At 43.7% G+C, this 22,181-nt stretch overlaps 1 protein-coding gene across 2 annotated transcripts in view; it reads right to left on the bottom strand.

The window, feature by feature from the left end:
* Positions 1–7,119: 7,119 nt before the first annotated feature.
* Positions 7,120–22,181, bottom strand: part of LOC310856383 (ataxin-1-like) — a 38,036-nt gene continuing 22,974 nt past the window's right edge. For both annotated transcript variants that reach the window (XM_083761786.1, XM_083761785.1), the window contains exon 5: positions 7,120–9,610. In XM_083761786.1, coding sequence (XP_083617912.1) covers positions 8,966–9,610 — 645 coding nt within the window. In that variant the 3' untranslated portion in view covers positions 7,120–8,965. The remainder of the gene's footprint in view (positions 9,611–22,181) is intronic.

Consider the following 22,181-nt stretch of genomic DNA (forward strand, 5'->3'; position numbering starts at 1 on the left):
TACAGTACACAGTAACCACTGTAATAATCTATATAGGCCTATCATTATTTGGATGTAAACAGAAACATGTGATATAATAATCACGAGACACTGGTAAAGACATTCTAGATTGGGAAAAAAGCAAATAGGCCTATAACTAATTTAAACGTCTATTAGTTTCAGTTTGTAATTTTTTTTTTTTTTGAAACGGAAGCCTTATTGTTTTCGTTGTGTGAGTTTCGTTGCTGTTGGCACAGGTCTTCCTCCTTCAGCGTATTGCATTACATTGCAAAGCAACCGAAGACGACCAGTGGTGGAAAAAGTGCTCACATGTTTTTGTAAAAGTATCAATACTGCAAATTATGCACCTACAATTTCATCTGTGCGACTCACAAAATACATTTGGGAGTACCTGTGCGACTGTCCATAGTTTCTGTGGTGCATGTCAAACTGGGGGGCCTTCATACTTTTCAAAAGGGGGTCTGTGGGGCGCGTTCGGAAATAGCGCACTGAGCGCACTGTGCAAACTAATAGGCGAGTGCGCTCCCGGTACGCATTTCCGAACGCACCCGCGGACTTGCGGACGGTCCTTGCCATGATGAACATATTTCCCTACCATGCATTTGTACGATGTTCTAGGCCTAGTGCTGTTTTTATTCATTAAAAAACACACAAATATATTATAGCCTACAAGTTTAAATTAACCAATTAAATATGTTTATGGAGGGGCAATAACTGTGTGTGTGTGTGTGTGTGTGTGTGTGTGTGTGTGTGTGTGTGTGTGTGTGTGTGTGTGTGTGTGTGTGTGTGTGTGTGTGTGTGTGTGTGTGTGTGTGTGTGTGTGTGTGTGTGTGTGTGTGTGTGCATGTGGGTGTGGGTGTGTGTGTGTGTGTGTGTGTGTGTGTGTGTGTGTGTGTGTTCTTTACCTATAACTGGCAGGTTAAGTGCTCTTGAAATATCCTCTTTAATGAAACTGCGGGTGCTACCCCCATCTAATATTGATTGATTGATTGATTGAAATATGTATTAACAGTTTGCAGAATTACAGTACATTTCAAGCACAAACTCAATACAAAGACTGTTAACTGTGAGTGGACGACCCAATTAAGCATTACACTTGTTTACAACAGGGTCCACATTGTTCAATTCATCAAAACATTTAGAGACATACAAATAGACATTTATATGTAGCTAAAGAACAGAACATACACATATACATATATATACAGTGAGGGGAAATGGGGGGGGGGGGTGAGGGGGATTCAGATTTTACAGAGGCCAGTTTCGAATTGCAGCCATCCGTAGGTGCCCTTTGAGAGCGGTTTTGAAGGAGTCAAGGGATTCACATGTCTTAATGACTGTTGGTAGGGCGTTCCACATTTTGGTGGCATAGGAGCGAAAATAATTTAGTCCCTTGTTTGTGCCGAATCTGGGTTGTACATGGTTTGTTGCACTCCCTCTGGTGTTGTGGGTGTGGACTTCGTTTACATTAAGGAAGTATTTAGACAGGTACATGGGTATCTTGGTGGTGTATCAAATCTTGTGGACCAGTAACTGGACCAGACCCATTGCAAGATGCTGTACTCTGTCGTCACCCTAAGCCATCCCAGCCTGTCAAAGTGGGCAGGGGTGAGGTGGGTTCGGGGGGTGAGGCCAAGTAGGAGCCTGACCAGTTCGTTTTGGGAGGTCTGGAGCCTTATTTTAAGGGCCTTTGAGGTGCTGTGGTACCAAGAGGTGGATGCATAGTCAAAGAAACCTTGTACGAGGGCTCCTGTTAAGGTCTTCAAGGTGTTTTTGCTGACCAGTGAGGAGATCCTGTAAAGGAATCTTGTTCTTTGATTGACTTTTTTGATTACGTTGGTGGCCATTTTATCACCGGAAAGATTGGCCTCCAGGATGGAACCTAGGTAGGTAATTTGATCTTTTCGTGTGATAATATTGTCACCCACTCTAACCAAGAAGCCATCTGCCTTGCTGAGATTACTATTTGATCCGAAGAGAATGGATTCAGTTTTTCCCAGTTGTAAGGATAGTTTGTTATCAGCGAGCCAGGTGCAGATTCTACCGAGTTCAGAGCTGAGGGTCTTTTCAACCTGCAGTTTGTTCCTGTCCGAGACCAGCAGTGCTGAGTCATCTGCGAACAGGAACAAGTTGCAGTCACAAGCTGATGTCATGTCGTTAACATAGGCACCTGGCTACTTGGCTTTCACAACGGGTAAGGACTAGTAGGCCTACATATGGTTTTTCATTAGCCCTGAAACATGACACTAATTATAAACTACTTAAATATAAAGGCCTCATGCACCCTCAGAGCCACGGATGTTAAATCCTTCGGGTCACCGGGTGGATATTAGAACCTGTATCTTCACTATTGTTCAATAAAAAGCATTTTACAATCATTTTAGCAGCATTGCGTATGTCCACAAACATTGTACTGTAACTGTAGCATTATACAATATCACGGCATGTCGTTCCATTATATTGACCTGCAGTCATTCTAAAGTGTCTAAACAGTTGATGTTTTCATATGCCCCAATTGTGAAGAATGTTATGCCGAGAACGAACAGCACACTATTCTATTCTGTGTAAAACAGACTGTATTTTAATGTCCCCCAAAATACAGCCTATTGGCTAGATCATCAAAATGATATTCTGTAAATTAAAAAATGATCAATTTCTTTCAACACAATACACACAAATACAAATGACAGGCAACATAATGGTTTATGATCTTTATTCCTTTGATTTAAATTTGATCAAATGTAAAATCAAACATTTGAATAAAAGGATTGAACCATTTCAAACTAGCAAACCTTTACACCATCAAAATAAGGGAACATTATTTATACTTACATAATGTGTACAGGACATACCTTTAATTTGAAATTTACCCAACAAAGAGACAGACCCACCCAGGTTACAAAAACATATTTAGTCTTTTACTCCCATATCATTTCCTGGTTGTTTGAGCTGGTGCAAATGAAGGTGTCTTGGGGTGAAAACATGGGTGAAACTGTATATTCTGTCAAAATAAAGGTTGATGAATTGTTTGAAATAGAATGACAATGCCATGCAAGTGGGGTTTTGCACAGTCTCCTACATCTGTCAACAGAAACAAACATTATCTCTCCCCACCAACAGACTCAAGGTTCCTACCAACCCCCCACATGGAAGACTTTGTCAATGTAAAACTCTTTTGTACTCCCTTCTGTACTTTTAATATACAATTGTTGTCAGACATGCTATACATTACTTCAGAGTCAAAGTGCTATTCCACCAGACAACCACAAGGTGGAGCTCACTGACAATAATTCAACACTGGAGGTTTAGGACTGTAAATAAATGATGTCTTTGGGGATCCAATTTTAAGCTTATTTCTAGATGAGAACAAGGAAATCCAATGACGCACCTTTCGGATGGTTTTTACAAGTGCCTAAGGCGTCTGTGATAGTGTGTGCTTTCAAAGGAGAGAGGTCTATCTGATGAGCATAGTTTAAGGGAAATACAAAAACAGGCAAAGTTTATTCAGGAAAACAACATCTGGCTTACATTGATAGATGTGATGATGATGATGATGATGATGATGATTACACAGTTGTAGTTTATAAGACTACACGTCTGTTAGAGACCAACATATTTAGAGGAGAACAATGTCGGCAGTGTTAAAACTAAGCAGGCAACAGATGATAGCCTATATGCCTGTAGGCATACAATAAACCTATAAAAATGCCAGTCTTCAAATAAACAGTTATTATGGTAAATAATCAGTCTGGGGAACATCAATTATAAACAGTTGAATTCAAACATATATATCGATGTTTTTGTTCCAAAAACAGATTCATATATACATCAGTGGTTCTTAAAGCGGGATCCGGGGGCCCGAGGGGTCCTTGAGGGGGTTCCAGGTGGGTCCCCGCATGCTAAATTATTAATCATTGTACAAATCAGTGTACAAAATGCAACCAAATGGACCCTTACGGGTGCATTTGTACACTCTCCAGGGCCATATCTTGCACCACTCCTTATTACCCCTTATGCCTAATCTTATTTGACATTTCTTATGATTATGAAAAACATTGTAAAATAGTTCAACTAGCCGATCTTCATCGACACGTTGTGAGCTTGTAGATTGGCTATTTGAACTATATTTAAAGGTTTTCTAAAATAGTAAAAAAAAAAAAAGCAAATAAATTTAGGGATTAGGGGTAAGGGGTGGCGAAAATTATGAACACTGAGGAATTAAGAATGTACTACAGGGTCCCAGAGATAAGAACCTATCAAACTGAGGGTCCTTGAAATGAAAAATGTTTGAGAACTACTGGTGTATGTTAGCTCAGTGGTTATCTACTCCAGGCAGTCAACAGAGTATACAGTACGTACTGCTGGTTCTCATTCTTGATCTAATTCAGACCCGGGACATGAGTTAGATGTAATTAACTGTCAATGTGTTCGTTTATTTATTTACTGACAAATAATAAACAATGACTTGCAATTCACAGAGAATTAACTGTGATCTCATTTTTGCCAAAAACTGGCATCCCTATTTTGGCCTTTAAAAAAACATTTCAGCATGTTGTGTTGAGAGAGAGCCACGTACTGCATTAGTTCATTCTTGTGATTTGACAAAGTGACAACAGGAGCATCTTAGATTGGGGAGCTTAATGGAATGACTTGAGAACAGGTGCCGTGGTGCATTTGTTGGCTACACACTGGTAGTACTGTAGCTATACATTGTATCTGTATTCTGTATACATTCGCATACAATTCACTGCACATGAACAACTTTAGCCAGAGCTCTCTCTCACGTACGCAGGCGCACGCACGCACGCACACACACAACGCACACACACACACACACACACACACACACACACACACACACACACACACACACACACACACACACACACACACACACACACACACACACACACACACACACACACACACACACACACACACACACACACACACACACACACACACACACACACACACACACACACACACACACACACACACACACAATTTCTTTCCCAGTGTGTGAGAACTCATACACTGTCCATGTCATAGCCAGCATATTATACTTTGCTTTCCAATAATTATACAATTGCAGGATAAACAAGTGATGAGGAACAGTCTGTTGATTTTCCTGCCATACTAGTAGCTACTGAAGATGAAGACTGAGGCTACATCAATAAGCGGACACACGCATGCACGCACACCTTCCCACTGTGCTGGGGGTTTCATCAAAGTGCTGCTGTTTAGAATTAAAACCCACACACACACTCACAGACAAGACTTTGAATGACACAGACACTTATCTCTCTTACACACAATCTGATATATCCACAATGTTCCTGAGTGTGACTGTGAACTTTAAAACGTCTATTTTGGCTAAGGCTCTAACAAAACACTCTAGCACAGACACCGTATTCCACTGACAAAGCGACAGAACAGGGCAGCGCACTCTGCCAGGTGATCTCGAGGTCCCCGGTACAATCCCGCCTGGAGAGCTGTGTTGCCACACCCCTCCACAACAACAGTACTCTTTGTATCCACTGCGGTGCATCCAATTTGGCCGAGTGTCTGTCTATATATAGAACACTATAGGATGATATTGCCCGTGTTCGGGATGAGGGAAGCCAGGCACAGTATGTACTCCTACAGGCTGGGGTGGCAACTGTCAGTGGGGAACGTTGAACGGGAGGATTAGGACCTTTCTTCAGGCATCTGCCTGAGGAAGTTCGCAAGACCGAAACGTTGCACTTTGTTCGACTATAAATAAGTGCTCTTGAACCTGCAAGTGGCAGTGTGCAGGTCTCCCTCCTTCTACACGTTTGCTGCTTTGTCACCTACGCACCTGCTGAAACGTAAGTCGGCTGTGCAGAAGTATTCTCTTCAATATATAGAGAATGTTACAATGAGTGAGGGCTGAGGGTGTTCAACTGCCTTGCTTCGGGTAACTGGACTTACTATGCCAGTGGGGATCGAACATTCTGACCACTATATAAGACCAGGCTATCACTTATTAAAAGCCATTATTTCTTCGTGATCACGCTGGTTCGAGGGGTGTAAGGATCAATTCAAAATAAATTAAATGAAGACTGTGCTTGTACATTATTTTACTGAGCATGTCATAACGTTACAGCAGTGGTTCTCAAACATTTTCATGACCCCCAAATTGAAACATGGACGCCCATCGTAAAATATTTTGTGGCAGGAATTTATTTTCGAGATTTTTCCAAAGGTTTAAAAAAATAGCCTAGACTAGTTGTTGAGCTTGTACTGTACATAGCTGAAGTATAACAAATATACCCCCCCCCCGGAACCACTTCACGGACCCCTGCTGAGATCCACTGCTTAACAGTATGCCCTGAAGTTAATACATCCATGCTGTAACATATTTCCGGTAGTTTGTTGATTGTTTTCTCAAAGAGTCCCCGTCGAGTCTCCTACCGGAAACCCAGCTCGTCATCAAATTATTGGCTTTGGAATGCAACGAAAACAAAAGAATCTCCATGAATTCAAGCCAAGGCTTCATGGGGTGTGTAATTGATAGAAAATAACTTACGTCATTTTCTGGGGGGGTAAACTTTCCCTTTAATACAGATGTTCTACGTAGCTGCCAGGGCCAATTAATTCCTTTTCTGCACAATGTTTATTAAACCTCAGAATATAATAGTTTAGAATAATATAATTATTTATAAAGAAGTTAGGGCGAACTGTATCAAAACAATTCAGTATCTTGTAACTATTCCAACAGCATGTGTATCAAATTCTCAGTACGTATATTCTTAATTAACAAAATGACACGTGCATACGTTTCTAAGTCGGTCATTGGGGGCAAAATGCAAATATAATAGTTTGGGTTAAGTAGATTGAGGCTTTTCTCCCTGCTGAGGCATCTGTTGGCTGTTGTGCTGTGGATGACGCGCCGAAAATAGTTGATATCAACGTACAAGCTCACACGTGAGCTGGTAGAACGCACTTTTTCGGCATTATACGACAGAAATTGGTCTTAAACACAGACGTCTACCGACATGCACGCACACTCACACATAACGGTTTGTCCGTGAGGACCTTCGGGCTGATTTCAATGGAATACTTTGACTACCCCTTAACTCTCACCACCGCAGACCAAATGTACCTCAGCATTGTACCTTAACCTGAACTTAATCCTAATTCTTAGACTTAAGAAACTGACACTAAAATAGATCGACTCTTCCAAAAGTGCAGGGGACCTGAAAATGCAGACTTTTCATCCATTGCCTACCAGGGTGATGACAACTGACTGGTCCTCATATAACAATAGGTGCACAATTATGCTGCGCACGCTCACGTTCTCTCGCACGCACGCATGCACGGCACGCACGCAGGGGTACAGGACCATTTCCTCTATATTGATGAAGAAATGCAACAAACAAAGCATCTACTACCCTAAAGGTATGTAAATGAGCAAACAGTCCCACCCGGTGGACTAATCAGGTAATGCGTGTATCAAATAGGCACAGGCACAGAACTAAATCATCAAATCCTGTTTTGAATGAGGAACCATTGAGTTGCATGTCATTCTCTCAGATCTGCCATTCCCTCTCTCTTTCTCACCTCTCTCTACTTTACTGTGAAAATAAAGCACACATGCTTTATTTAAAAAATATATCAGAAAAATAAGAATTGTGCAGGGCAGCAGACCTCCATGTCCCAGGCAATAGCAAAAAATATAGAGCCTCTATATAGAGCTACATTATGTGTATGAATGGCACAGTACAAGACGAGGTTTATTACTGTTGATGCTTTCCTCTCTACCACTCCTTGTGCTGGCAGCTCAGACAGCACTGCCTGTTGAGGGTGTCATTTTTTTTATGTCATTATACACTGCACGTGTAGACAAACATTTTTGGAAAATAGCAAACATAGCGAAAATAGCATGAGCTTGTAGATCAGCTATTCTCGCCATTCGTGGCATGGCAAACCATATAGGGGCTTAAGTGGTTAAGCAACATGTAGCCTTGCCAATCTAGGACTGAAGCCACAAGCCACATCAGCAGATGATCGGAAAGTGCGATGACAACCTGTTCCATGTTCCATTCCAGCTGGAGACCTGTCATCCTGTCTCTGCCCCTAAATAAAGCAAAAAGCTGACCCAAGTGTTTTTCATTGAATCCTCTCGTCTCTCCTAACACTCTCTCACCGTCACAAAACAGAGAAAAAGAAAGTCAGACGGCTGCGAACACGGACGCCCAGAAAAACCGGATGAGAGATACGAGTCAATCACGACTAACCTAATACCTATATGTGCTGTGTGTGTCTGTGCTTGTTCACGGTTGAGTGATAAGTGGTTTGGTCAATCATTTTCTATTTTATCCAACTTTAAACCCTATACCAATGGTCTACACTCGGCCCCTTGCGGCTTCACCTCTATACCAGCGGTTCTCAAAGGTGGTCCCAGGGACCCTCAGTGTTACCTCAGGGAAACCTCATGGTTCCTTCCTTGTGGGGTTCCAAATGGACCCTTACGGGTCTGTAACTCTGAGCGCACGGTTGTGTGGATCCCAGAGTTATTATGGGGGAGGTTGAGAACAACTGAAAACTGAAACAGAAAGGGGAGGCTAGGGTTCAAGCCACTACACAAAAAGGGAGAACCAGCTTATAATTGGTGTCACGCAAAAAGGAGTACGTCAAAAATATATTTTTAGGAGGTTGACATTCACACTCAGCATTCACACAGCATTCTTATTTGCTTTTCTGCCTTTTTGATTGCACAAATCTCGGCTGTGATACCACATACTATAAAGGTGCTCCACTGTACTGCACTGTCGACATCAAGTCTATATAGGAGGGGGGGGGGGGGGGGGCAGGTCAACTATATTACAGTAGTCTGGATAGGGAGAAAATGGATATGGGCTAAACAGAGATACAAAACAAACCATCTGCCATTTTCTGTTGCTCCTCCATTGTCTTTTGTCAACGGTCTACGAGCACCTTAGATTCCAATACTGGACCTGCCCTCAATGCAGATCTTGACTTCGTGCGGGATGAAGGAGGGTTTGGGCAGGGCCGGCGGAGGCTCCTCCTCCGCCCTCTCAGTCTGGTCTCGCTCCGGGGCCGACCAGCGTCTCTTGCGGCCGCTCGGCGCCGGCGGCCTGTCCGCTGCGTCTGCGGACTGCCGAGTGTCAGAGTGAGGGGGCCTGTCCGGTTTCGCCACCTCGGGTCCTTGCCTCGTCTGCACCCCTCCGTAGACCACACCCCCGGGCCCCGAGGTCGGGACCAGTCCCGACGCCGGAGGTGGTCCGAGTCTGTCCGAACCCGCCCTCATCAGCAGACCATTGTTGCCGCCTGCAGCGTACTGTGGACTGCTACTGTTCCTGACGGCGGGCTCCGTGGCGGTGGTGCGAGGGGAGTCAGAGGGGTGATGTCTGCCGGCCTTGAGGCCGACCTCCAGAGGCTGGCTGCCAGTGGTCAGGGAACCGTTCCTTATGCCCCGCAGCGTCAGCGACACGCACACGTCTCCCACACACAGCTTGGCGCAGGACAACTCAAACAGCTGAGTGGTCCTGTCAGGGCAGCACGACGACCAGCCCTGCCCGAACACAAAGAAGGGATACTCCAGCAGCACCTCTACACACACCTGCACAGAAACACAAGACCACAAGCACTGGTTTTATCAGCATATAGATATTATTTATACGGGCTGCATGGGCTTCACTATTTTTGGTCTTAAAGGAGAATTCCAGGGCTTTCTTACCTTTCTTTGTAGTCGTTACGTCCCTACCAAAGAGGTCCAGGTGTTTATTTGTGCAAAAACTCCTTATTGGCTATTTCTCCTACCATAAGCCCTCAATGAATTGCATTGAAATGAATGGGGCTATGGGGTGTTGTGCTAATTCGCTTATTTCCATCGAAATAAGTAGTAAAGTGTGCCGCTTGGGATATTATTTACATTATGAAGAGAGGATATATACAAAAAATATATAATTTTGAGCGATGGAAATAAGCGAATTAGCACAACACCCCATAGCCCCATTCAATTCAATGCAATTCATTTAGGGCTTATGGTATGGGAAATAGCCAATAAGGAGCTTTTGCACAAAATAACACCTGGACCTCTTTGGTGGGGACGTAACGACTACAAATAAAGGTAAGAAAGACTTTTAGTATGGGATTCTCCTTTAAGTAGTTACAAATATGCGGTGAGCTAAGGCATTTTCACTCTCGCATATTCATACCAGCATTTCAGTTCAACCCATGGCAGCATTTTTCCTCCTCGGGTTGGAATGAGAAGAATTCTAAGTGTGAGAATGACAGGGTTGAATTTGCTTCAGGGTGACAGCCTGGTGGAACGTTACCATACCAATGAAAACAAGAGAAAACACAAAAAGAAAAACCACACTCGTCGCGGGAAGTGAGGGGCACCTCACTCCTTTAAACAAACATCGTACTCGACAAACATTAAAAAAGCCCATAGACTTGGCCGCCATGACCTAATTTCCAAAAGCCAGACATTGGAGGGGCTAGCCATCCATATGCTGAACACTGTGCTTCTGCTAGTTGTGTTTTCTGCATAACTGTTTGTTCTGATGCAAAAATACCAACCATTTATTTAATTTTAACTAGAAAAAGTGCTCCTCAGTGCACAGGTCTCGCTATAACAGGCCAATGTGAAAGGGGTGCCATTTCTTCTTAGGCCTTTGATGGCAATTCGACATTCAAAGTCATGATTCATTTGAGGCATTTTGTTCCAAAAATGTGTTTAGCAAAACTCCACCTGCTGGTGACACTATAACAGGCCAATGTCCAAAGGGAGGGATTTATTCCTCGGCCTAGTAGGAATGTGTGTGCAAAAGTTCAAGTACATTTCTAAATTGCATGCTGCGTTCATGATTTTGTTCTAAACTGACCAATCCTGTAAACTTTTAAAGGCAATCTTAGCCAATCGGGATGGAATATGGAAAATCATACACAATAAAAAAAATCACCCCTGTGTGAACCGAGTGGTGCAACTCCCCTCTCCCCCCCCCCCCCCCCCTCCTCTCTCTCTCTCTCTCTCTCTCTCTCTGCTCTGTCAGATGAGTTTTATTATGGATATCAATGAACCTAGACAGTCAGTAGTTGGATTTGCGTCCAGCAGGTGGAAGCCATGTCACATACTTCTCTCTTTCCAATTTCACGCATGCGCACACCACTCGTGCTCATGACGGATACATACATGATACCCACGGACATTCCTGATTGTAGGAGTGGTTGCACCACTCAAAAATGTGTTTAGCAAAACAGGCCATTCTGGAACATTTGGGGCAGAGTTGTTGGCATCCAGGGAGTGTGTGTGTAGTTTGGCATCGACCGGGCCAACGGTGCCGGAGATTAGCTGTACGCAAACTGATGGACGGACGGACGGAGTGCAAAACATTCGGCCTGGTGGACACAATAAAAGGAAAGGTATTCTCCCCTTAATTGAAGGCTAGTGGCTTTGCACGACACCATACCTAATTTAGAAGGTTTAATTAAAAAACCCTCTCTCCAGCGACAAGTTGCAGCCATCAATAATTGGTCATTAAGGAGCACTACTAAAGCAGCTTATGTTGATGTTGGCTAATAAGGTAGTGAGGCATTGGTACTGTGTATATGCAACCTTTTTTTGCATTGCACTAGAAAACTCGCTCTTTACTTTGTATAATATAAAAAAAACACCCAGGTAGTTCTCAAATAATTACTTTCTTTTCTGTCTTTAATTTATTTATTTCTCTTTCTCTTTCTCTTTCTTTATTTCTATTCTACACTTTCACATATTGATAAACTGACAATCATAAGGAACTCTAATAATAAACGCTAATAAAATGCTAATAAAAGTTACTAAAATGGTATTGGCCAAAAAGTGCCTAGAAGAACTACTATAATTACTTTAGGAATTTTTCTGCTAATTTCAACTGCCATGGGCAAAACTATAAAGCCAAGAACTAACTTTTACTTGGATGAGGGTTAACGAACATAAGAGCTGCAAGATGCCGTATACATTTCTTCATAATCAAATTGTAGGAATGATGTGTGCTCAGCAACGCGTTGCTTCCAAACCTGCTGAAGGCTGCGGTGAAACTCAATGTTCGCACGGTTGGATTACTGAAGAAATACAGGCCTTCTTTTGCGCAATTAACCTTTTTGGAGCTCAAATGCTGAATAAATAATGGACCTTGATATGAAAAGGGTTGAAAACCACTGGCTTAGGTCACATTCTCACCAGAGAGCTTTGCTGCGATTAAAACGAATCCTGCTGCGCATTTTCAGAAAGTGCGCTTCGTTTGGCAGGTGTGAAGGCTCATTCGAATCCTAATGCGCAGCAAAGAACCGCATTTTACTCCGCCCAAAAACGGGGGTTTCGCTTCGCTTCCAATCGCACATGACTACGATTCGGTGCAGGTGTGAATGCAATCCGCAGTAAATAAAGGAAATGAAGCAAACAATGTGGCGGGTGAGGAGCTGAACACAGTTGGAGACGGAGAAAGCATTTTTACGCAGCGCAAAGATGTCCCGTTACCGTGTATAGACGTGGTCGAATGAGGAGACTGAAGCCCTGATCGAAATGAGGACGTGTACATTAATAAATTGCTTAAGAAAACACATAAAAACACTGCAGTGTAGCCTATTATAGCATACAGAATATTCTGTCTGTCTGTCTGTGCGTGCCGTAAACATGGAGTGCTGTCACTGTGTGGGGACTGTCTGGGGAGTTATATCAGTGCGCTCATAGCGCTGTGCCTCCATGCCCAAAAGAACAGTGTGTGGCGGCTGCGTGCGTAGAGAGAGAGAGAAAGAGAGAGAGGGGTCCCAGACGGCACGACACATGTTATGAGTGTAATTTTATCACCATAGATTTCACTGTGTAGGCTAGTTTATGAATGGAACACCGAACACATTGATAAAGGTCCCCCCTGCTGCGTTTCCAATTGCTGCTGACAGCAATTAAATATGCAAGAATCCCAAATTCCCCGCCCATACGCATCCAAGTCTACCGAAGTATTAGGTGAGAATGTGACCTAAGTGACTCACCCACTGGTGAGAGCAGATGTTTTTTGTCTGTTTCTGAGAGGCTAGCCCTTTCTATATATAGTATACAGCTTTTGTCCACAAACGTCTTACCATTGACAATGAAAGGAGAAATTAGGTCAAATGTCCGCCAAATATGACATAAATTTTGTCCCCACACGTCTCATATTTGCCATCGACAATGAAAGGAGAAATTAGGTCAAATGTCTGCCAAATATGACGTAAATCTTTGAGGGACGCAGCTTTTGTCCCCACACGTCTCAATTGCCATTGACAATGAAAGGAAAATTAGGTCAAATGTCTGCAAAATATGTCTCGTTGTCTCGTTTTCAAGGGGGTCCGCAATTCACAAAGTACACTTCATACATAGACACTTTTTTTACAAACAATTCAACCAGACAAAACAAAACAAGACAAAACAATACAATTCCTAGATAAACAAGAAACGAACAACAACAGCAAAACAAAAAACAAAACAAAAACTGCAACAAAACAACATTTCACATAACATGAACATAACGTAGACATAACACATGGATCATTGCATCATGGATCTGCTACAGTGATAATTAGTGAAAACATTAACAGGTAGTCTCAAGATGAGAGGACAGCACAGTTTTAACAAATTAAAAGATGTTATTGAACAAATATGGACAGGTAGATTGTTCCAGTCACAAGGAGCTTTGAACATAAATGATTTTTTGCCAACTGATGTGGATATATTAAAGTAAACCTGTGAGCAATGTCTAAGTTGATGTGTAAATTTAAAGATGGAGTGCCACAATTATTGTATTTTTCCAGTTTTCCATGTGTCTATGAGGTGACAGTATACTTCATTAGACACCCTGGAGTCGTTTTAATGGTGTATTAACTTTGTATTTAGGGTTAATTCCTGGAGGTTGAACCCTTGACAGTCATACGGGCCTAACCCTAATACTGTACACTTTTTTGAAAAAAACTATACGTCCTTATATGTTATAGGGTGGAAAAACATCACGGCACTCCATCTTTAACCAACCAATCACATAAATGTAGTTGTTCATGAGATGATGTATGATTATGTATAATGATAAGAGCGCCCCTCACTTCACACAGGTGTGATGTTTGAGGGGCGCTAGCCCCTCCTATATATAGCTTTTGTCCTCACACGTCTCAATATTTGCCATTGACAATGAAAGGAGAAATTAGGGCAACACAAACATTAAATGCCATTGACAATGAAGGGAAAATTGATGTATGATGTATGATAAATCATGATGTATAATGATAAGAGCGCCCCTCACTTCACACAGGATGTGATTTTTAGTTTACATCTGTTCTATATGCTGTGAAAAGTAAGTCCCATGGAGTGTTGACATGACATGACATCCATATAGTGAATATGCAGCGTCTTTGTGGTGGCTCCCCTCGAGGTGCCAGCTAGACGCCGTATCAGTGCTGCCCGGGCGGTGATCTTTCCCTTTCTCACTGTCCAGGTGTTGTTTAAAGGACAGTGTTATGTCCAGCTTCACTCTAAGTCTAAGGTATATGTCAGGGAGGACTGGGACTTTAGCCGGGCATCGACGTCAACCATGATGTTAATTTCACAGGTTGCTTCCCTGTTGTAGAGGTCAACAGCGGTGGCCCCAGAAAGAAGAATCACAAAGAATCATAAAAAAACACTGCTTCCAAGTCCTATAGGGGAGGCACGACGTGGAAGGAGGGGAAAAAAAGGAGAGCCCAGACAGTGTGGGAGGGAGGGTGGAGGGGGGGTTGGGGTGCGAAGGCGGTGTATATGCAGAGGGATATGTATGTCAGGGAGAGAGACACAAGGGAGGGAGAGAGAAAGAAAATGCGACCGCCTTCGTTGAGAGCAAGAGAAAGAAAGACAGTAACTCAACAGCGGTGGCCACCAGCAGCACGTCTGTAGGAGTGTAACTGAGAGTCATGGCGGTTTGAGAACCCAACAATAACACGTCACTCAAACATCCTCCTGATGAGATTCTTCAACCGTTGGATTTGGGCTATAAATTAGTTGGCCTTGGCTAAAAAATAGTTGGCCTTTCTTCCACCTGTCGCACGCGAAGACGACCGCGACCAGGAGGATAAGCACGGCCACGATGGCAAGGAAGGGCCACAGGGCGCTCGGGTCGCTCGGGTCGCTCGTTGACACGGGCTTGGGATCGGCGGGCACCGTTGTTGGGTCGGCTGGGCCGCTGGTGGGGACCGCGGTCGATTTGCTGTCTGGGACCACCGCTGTTGATCTTTGACCGTCTTCGACACTGGCCCGACAAATGCACAAGATGAGGACAAGGACTGTCCAGCATTGTAGCTTCATTATCATTAAATACTTCTAAAGTGCAATAAAATATGAGTACATATTAAAGAGCGGAGAGTGAAATAATGATTGGCTCTGATGTGTTTCGTTAATACTATCTGATCGATGCTTGATCTTGTCATCACGGTGAAGTCACCTCGGGAGTAATGCCATGCCCCAAATATGGGAGTCCGAGGTCATGCGGATGGTCGCGTATATCTCTGTGTAACATTTTTGAGGGGCCCCTCCTGAATACAGACAAAATGTCCGCTAAATCTTGTCCCCACACAAGATTTGCCATTTGCCATTTGATGCGTATGCGCCGTGCCAGCGTATGACGTAATGACTTGTGCTTGATATGGCAGTGGTGTCAGATTACATATACATGTATACATAGGGGCATTACCTTTAATCCTCCTGACACTAAAACATATCGTCATTACGTCACCATCGAAAACCAATTACCCTGGCATTGGGTCCTTTAATCCACATCTTTATTACGTCATCATTGAGAGCTAGTTGTACCAGTTATACCCTGACGTCATATGCTGCTACGATACATACGCATCAAACGGGGCATACGCAAAGTAACCACAGTATACCGCTAATCAACTTACAAATTACATATACAGGCATTCTGGCATTCTGATTGGCCAGTAGGAGATGATACAAGATGATGTATTATGATAAGAGCGCCCCTCACTTCACACAGGTGTGATTTTTTCTTAAAGCACCAGTGTCCAATATTTATTTTTTATTTATTTTAGGTTAATATACACATATACCCAGGAATTTAAAGCTGGGGACCCGTGCGGAGGTCGAACGGGTCCCCAGCTTTAAATTCCTGGGGGTCCACATCTCTGAGGACCTCTCCTGGACCCTCAACACCGCGTCTCTGGTCAAGAAGGCCCACCAGCGTCTCTTCTTTCTGAGGAGACTGAGGAAAGTAAATCTATCTCCTCAGATCCTGGGGAATTTCTACCGCTGCGCCATCGAGAGCATCCTCACATACTGCACCACGGTCTGGTATGGAAACTGCACAGCCTCTGACCGGAAGGCACTGCAGAGGGTGGTGAAAACTGCCCAACGCATCACCGGAACATCTCTCCCTGTCATTAAGACTATCTATGACAGTCGGTGCCTGAGGAAGGCTCATAAAATCATAAAGGACCCCTCTCACCCCAACCACAGTCTGTTTGCCCTCCTCTCCTCTGGGAGACGTTTTAGGAGCCTTGGTTCCAAGTCCAGCAGACTTAGGAACAGCTTCTTCCCCTCCACTGTCATCTACCCAAACTCCTCATCCACTCCTTTCCCTCCCCCAGTGCCAGCCCCCCCCTCCCCCCAACCCAGACTCATCCTAGTCTATAACACTATGTGGACTCATGCAATATGGCCACTGGACTTGTGGAATATGGTCTCTGGACCTTAGTTTAGCACCCTGTGCATTGGGCCACGTGCAATAAGGGCTACGCAATATGGACAGATCATGTTTTTCTTCTTCCTCTCTTATCTTATTTATTACTTAGTTAAATGACTACTATTAATGTATCCTCCTTGCTGACATGTTTGCACTATTGGTGAGATGCGAAAATACTTTTCGCTGTGCTGTACTTGTACTGTACATTGACAATAAATTGAATCTCATCTCATCTCAATCTCACATCAATATCAATATAATTCAATAAATAACTCTAGGGCAGATTTCTCCTTTAATGGTTCCTCTTTGAAATACAGACACACATTATGGACTGTCTTCTGGTGATCTGTGGATTATGAATCTGTGTCAACGAGTCATAGAAGACTTCTTCTGGCTGTCAGTTCCCATTTGATGTTGTGTGGGAGTTCAGACTGCTCCAGACCGTACTGGATGACCGCTAGTTTGCATAACGTCTTCAGACTAGGACTTAAGTCTAGGACGAACAGGTCATCTGCACTAACGACAATGATACGATCCCCCACCATGCAACAGCACACACTCATTAGACCTGGTCCTTTCCTCTTGGGTTGAACCTTCTTCCAGGAGAAGGTCTCTGGACTGAATTTCCACAGATCATTGCAGCAGTTGTTATCACCACCAAATATGTACAGTTCTCCATTGTAGGCAAAAGCTGAATGATCAACGTTGAATGAACGTTCTTCATCTTCTTCTGGAAGAAGCTGTGCAGAAGGTGTGTTCATTCAGAGGTTTGTCTCTGTGTCAAACACTCTGATGGTGTTGCACTCAAACCGTACACCTCCAAATACAAACATCTTAGCACCGATGATGGTGGCAGAGTGACCTGCTGAATCAGTTGGCTGAGTTCCTCTGGTGTTAATTACAGACCAGACCAGTGTGGAGGTGTCCAACTTGTAGATGTCATTAGTGCATTTCCCCAGACTGATTACTCCTCCATGGATAAACATGACCTTCCCCAAGACACAGGCTGAGTGGTACCCCCTCCTCTCTGGAACAGTCCCAGAAACCCTGGGTTCAAACCATCTGTGGGTGTCCACATCAAATGCATAAAGCATGTTGGATAACTTAGTTCTACCTTGCTTATACTGAAAACCTCCAAATATGTAAACAATATCTTCAACCAGCACAGCTGAGTAGTTGCCGTAGCGCGAGGATGGAACCTCAAGATGGTGTTCTCCTCTTCCTGGTGTGACCGGGGTCAGTTTCCTCCAGCGTATAGACACTGTGTTGAAAATGTACACACCAATCCGATCCGTGTCGTCATAACAGAACTCTCCAAAGGTGTACACATTATCTCCAACGGCAACAACAAGACTACAGTCTTTTTTTTGGTCTTTCAGATGTACCGTCCAGAAAAACATTTCTCACACAGTAAACCACTTAAAGGACAACTTTAGCCTATACACACAGTATAAGCCTTCCCCCAGTAGGCTACCTTCACATTCAATAGATCATGTGATCTTCTGTGGCCAGATGTAATTTCCTGGGGTTTATTAGGACTATAGTAAATAATAAATAAATAAATCACCATGACATTTGGTAAAGAAATACATATTTAGCCCCATGCTCGAATGCCCTGTCAAAAAGAGCTAAAATCCCTAAAACGAAAGAAAGCAGCAAATGAAAGAAAATGAACACTCACCTTTTAGTTTCTCTAATAACAACCTAAAACATGAACCTTGGTTGAAAAAAACTAAAGTTGTCCTTTAAGATTTACAAAGCCTCTGAGAAACAATGGAGTCCTATAAGGTGCGTGGTGACATTCTTATAATGGTTCAGTGGTACAAATGTCATGCATAGCTTGACCAATCCACACAGTTGGGTTGGCCAATCAAGGAAGCCGATGACTGTTGATGTCCTAATATGACAAATGTAGTCTCCCCACGCTACACAGCAGATCACTGGACACTGTTTGTCAGTGTTGATGAATACAGTCAACTACATATCATCAGCTACATCTTCCTGTAGCTCCAAAAAAACATGCGTGCGTGTTACAGACCAGGAGTTCTATATTTGGGTGGTGCTACGGGATAGGAGTGTGTGTGTGTGTGTGTGTGTGTGTGTGTGTGTGTGTGTGTGTTCTATGTGGGTGGTGCTATGGGCTAGGAGTGTGTGTGTGTGTGTGTGTTCTATGTGGGTGGTGCTACGGGCTAGGAGTGTGTGTGTGTTCTATGTGGGTGGTGCCACGGGCTAGGAGTGTGTGTGTGTGTGTGTTCTATATGTGGGTGGTGCTACGGGCTAGGAGTGTGTGTGTGTGTGTGTGTGTGTGTGTGTGTGTGTGTGTGTGTGTGTGTTCTATGTCGGTGGTGCTACGGGCTAGGAGTGTGTGTGTGTTCTATATGTGGGTGGTGCTACGGGCTAGGAGTGTGTGTGTGTGTGTGTGTGTGTGTTCTATGTCGGTGGTGCTACGGGCTAGGAGTGTGTGTGTGTTCTATATGTGGGTGGTGCTACGGGCTAGGAGTGTGTGTGTGTTCTATATGTGGGTGGTGCTACGGGCTAGGAGTGCGTGTGTGTGTTCTATGTGGGTGGTGCTACGGGGCGGGCTAGGAGTGTGTGTGTGTGTGTGTGTGTTCTATGTGGGTGGTGCTACGGGCTAGGAGTGTGTGTGTGTGTGTGTGTGTGTGTTCTATATGTGGGTGGTGCTACGGGCTAGGAGTGTGTGTGTGTGTTCTATATGTGGGTGGTGCTACGGGCTAGGAGTGTGTGTGTGTGTTCTATATGTGGGTGGTGCTACGGGCTAGCAGTGTACTGTGTAACTAGACAGTGCCTTGTGAAAGTATTCACCTCCCTTCATCTTTTCCACATTTTGCTTTGTTACAGCTTTATTACAAAATGGATTAAATAACTTTTTTTGCTCTGAATTCTACACACAATGTTGCATAATGACAAAGGGCTATTTTAGAAATAATCACATGTGCATAAGTATTCAGTATTCACGCCCTTTACTCAACACTTTGTTATAGCACCTCTGGCAGCAATTAGAGCCTAAATTCCTTTGGAGTATGATGCTACAACTTGGCACACGTATTTTGGGTCAGTTTCTCTCATTCTTCTTGTCAGATCTTTTCGAGCTACATCAGGTTGTGTCGGTGCACAGCCATTTGCAGATCTCTCCAGAGATGTTCAATGGGGTAAAAGTGTTGTGTGCCTTTCTTTCATCTGGCCCCTCTACTAAGTAGGCCTGACTGGTGGAGTGCTGCAGAGACGCTTGTCCTGTAAAGTTCTAGCCTGATTGTCAGACTCTGAGAGCCTCCAGCTGCGCTCAGTCGAGTGGGCGGGGTCTACTAACCAGGCTAGTAAGGTTATCCTATCTCCACAGAGGATCACTGCAGCTCTGTACCCATGTGTTCGCCCCATTAACCTATCCTATTATATACCATCACTATCGTAGAAATCAAATTAACTGAACCGAATTGAGTCGTTGGCAGTACCAATTAACACCAATTAGAATTGAGTCGTTAGGGCAGTGCCAATTAACACCTATTAGAATTGAGTCGGGCAGTACCAATTAACACCTACTATTCAGCCTACTTCCCCGGGAGAAAAGAAATCACGTCACACGTGAAAGCCAGATGTCGGAGGGCCTAGCAAACAAGAAAAAATAATCACACCTGTGTGAAGTGAGGGGCGCTCTTCATCATACATCATCATACATCAACTCATTCCAGCCAATTACAAGTTGCGTCCTCACTTTGGTCTTCAACAAACTTGTCCATTGTCCATTCATTGTCACTGGCATTTACCACTTGAGTGTCTGTGAGGTCTTTCTGACCCATTTTGAGATTTTGAAGTTGACTATCTTTGCCTGTGAAGCTCTCATTAGGTTCCCCTCCCATGACTTTTCCTAAATATTCAATTAAAATCATATGGGTTTTTTTCTCCATGTCTGAAACATTTTCTAAATATGATTTTAGGCATACTTATACCATCACTGCCTATTCGTTTTCGGTCAAAATGACTCCTGTCGCCCTTCCTCCCCCCACGGCGGTGGCTCAGGGGTAGAGTGCCTGGATGGTAACCGTGAGGTTGCCAGTTCGAACCCGGGCTCCCCCAGAGTTACTGTCGAAGTGTCCTTGAGCAAGACACTGAACCCCTAATTGCTCCCGATGTGCTAGTTGGTGCCTTGCATGGTTTCCGCTGCCATCGGTGTATGAATGTGTGTGTGAATGGGTGAATGTAATGCACAATCTCTGTAAAGCGCCTTGGATAAAGGCGCTATATAAATGCACCATTTACCATTTACCATTTACTTCACACCTCTCTCAAGCTCTACCCAGAGCCATAGAGTAAGACAGAGTTACCCAAACTGCGTTCACTTCATGGGGCCAGTCCTTCTACATTGAATGGGGACAACCGGAAGTTTATGGAATGCATTGGAGTCTATATGGGCTCGCGCACGTGACCGTGCTGTTTTCTGCCCCCTCAATATCGCAACTCTTCTATTATGGCTCTGGCTCTACCCCGCTGGGGGGGAGGTGTCAAAGCCTCTGGAGACATTAGCCAATAACATTGCAGGAAAAATTTTGTCTTTTTGACCTTAAGTCAGCTTGTGTGGTAGTGGTAGGTGGCCTTACCTCAGTCAGTGTTAATGTTTGTGTAGGACAACGTTTGCACACACACACACACACACACACACACACACACACACACACACACACACACACACACACACACACACACACACACACACACACACACACACACACACACAAACAAACACAAACACAAACACACACACACACACACACACCAAAAGCTGGACATAGGAGGGGCTAGCACCCCTCAAAGAAAAGGTACAGCCTTAGAATAGGCAAGGGGTGCAACTATATGGAACATCATACTCTAACTGGGTCTCATTATTGATCACAAATCAGTGATTATTATACAATCAAATCTGATCATTGGGTGCAGCTAACAAACAACAAGCATTCTCATTGAAGGTGAGTTCCGGACAAGCGGTTTTTTGAGGCCTATATGCAGCTTTTGTCCCCACACGTCTCAATATTTGCCATTGACAATGAAAGGAGAAATTAGGTCAAATGCAGCCAAATATGACGTAATTTTTGTCCCCACACGTCTCATATTTGCCATGAAAGGAGAAATTAGGTCAAATGTCCGCCAAATATGACGCAAATGTTGTCCCCACACATATTTGCCATTGACAATTAAAGGAGAAATGAAGTGGCATATTCTGCCAAATATTACCTAAATTTAACCAACCAATCACATAAACTCAGTTGTTCATGAGATGATGTATGATGATGTATAATGATGAGAACGCCCCTCAGAGAATGTGACCTTAGTGTACTGTTAAACCAAAAGTAAAAGGCTGCAGATTATATCATATTTCCTGTGTTCCATACTATCCCATGTTGATGCAAAGGCACTGCAAAACAGCTCTTTGAGAAG

This window comes from Protomyctophum parallelum (assembly GCF_964188405.1).
Source record: "Protomyctophum parallelum genome assembly, chromosome: 3".
NCBI classification, from domain to species: Eukaryota; Metazoa; Chordata; class Actinopteri; order Myctophiformes; family Myctophidae; genus Protomyctophum; species Protomyctophum parallelum.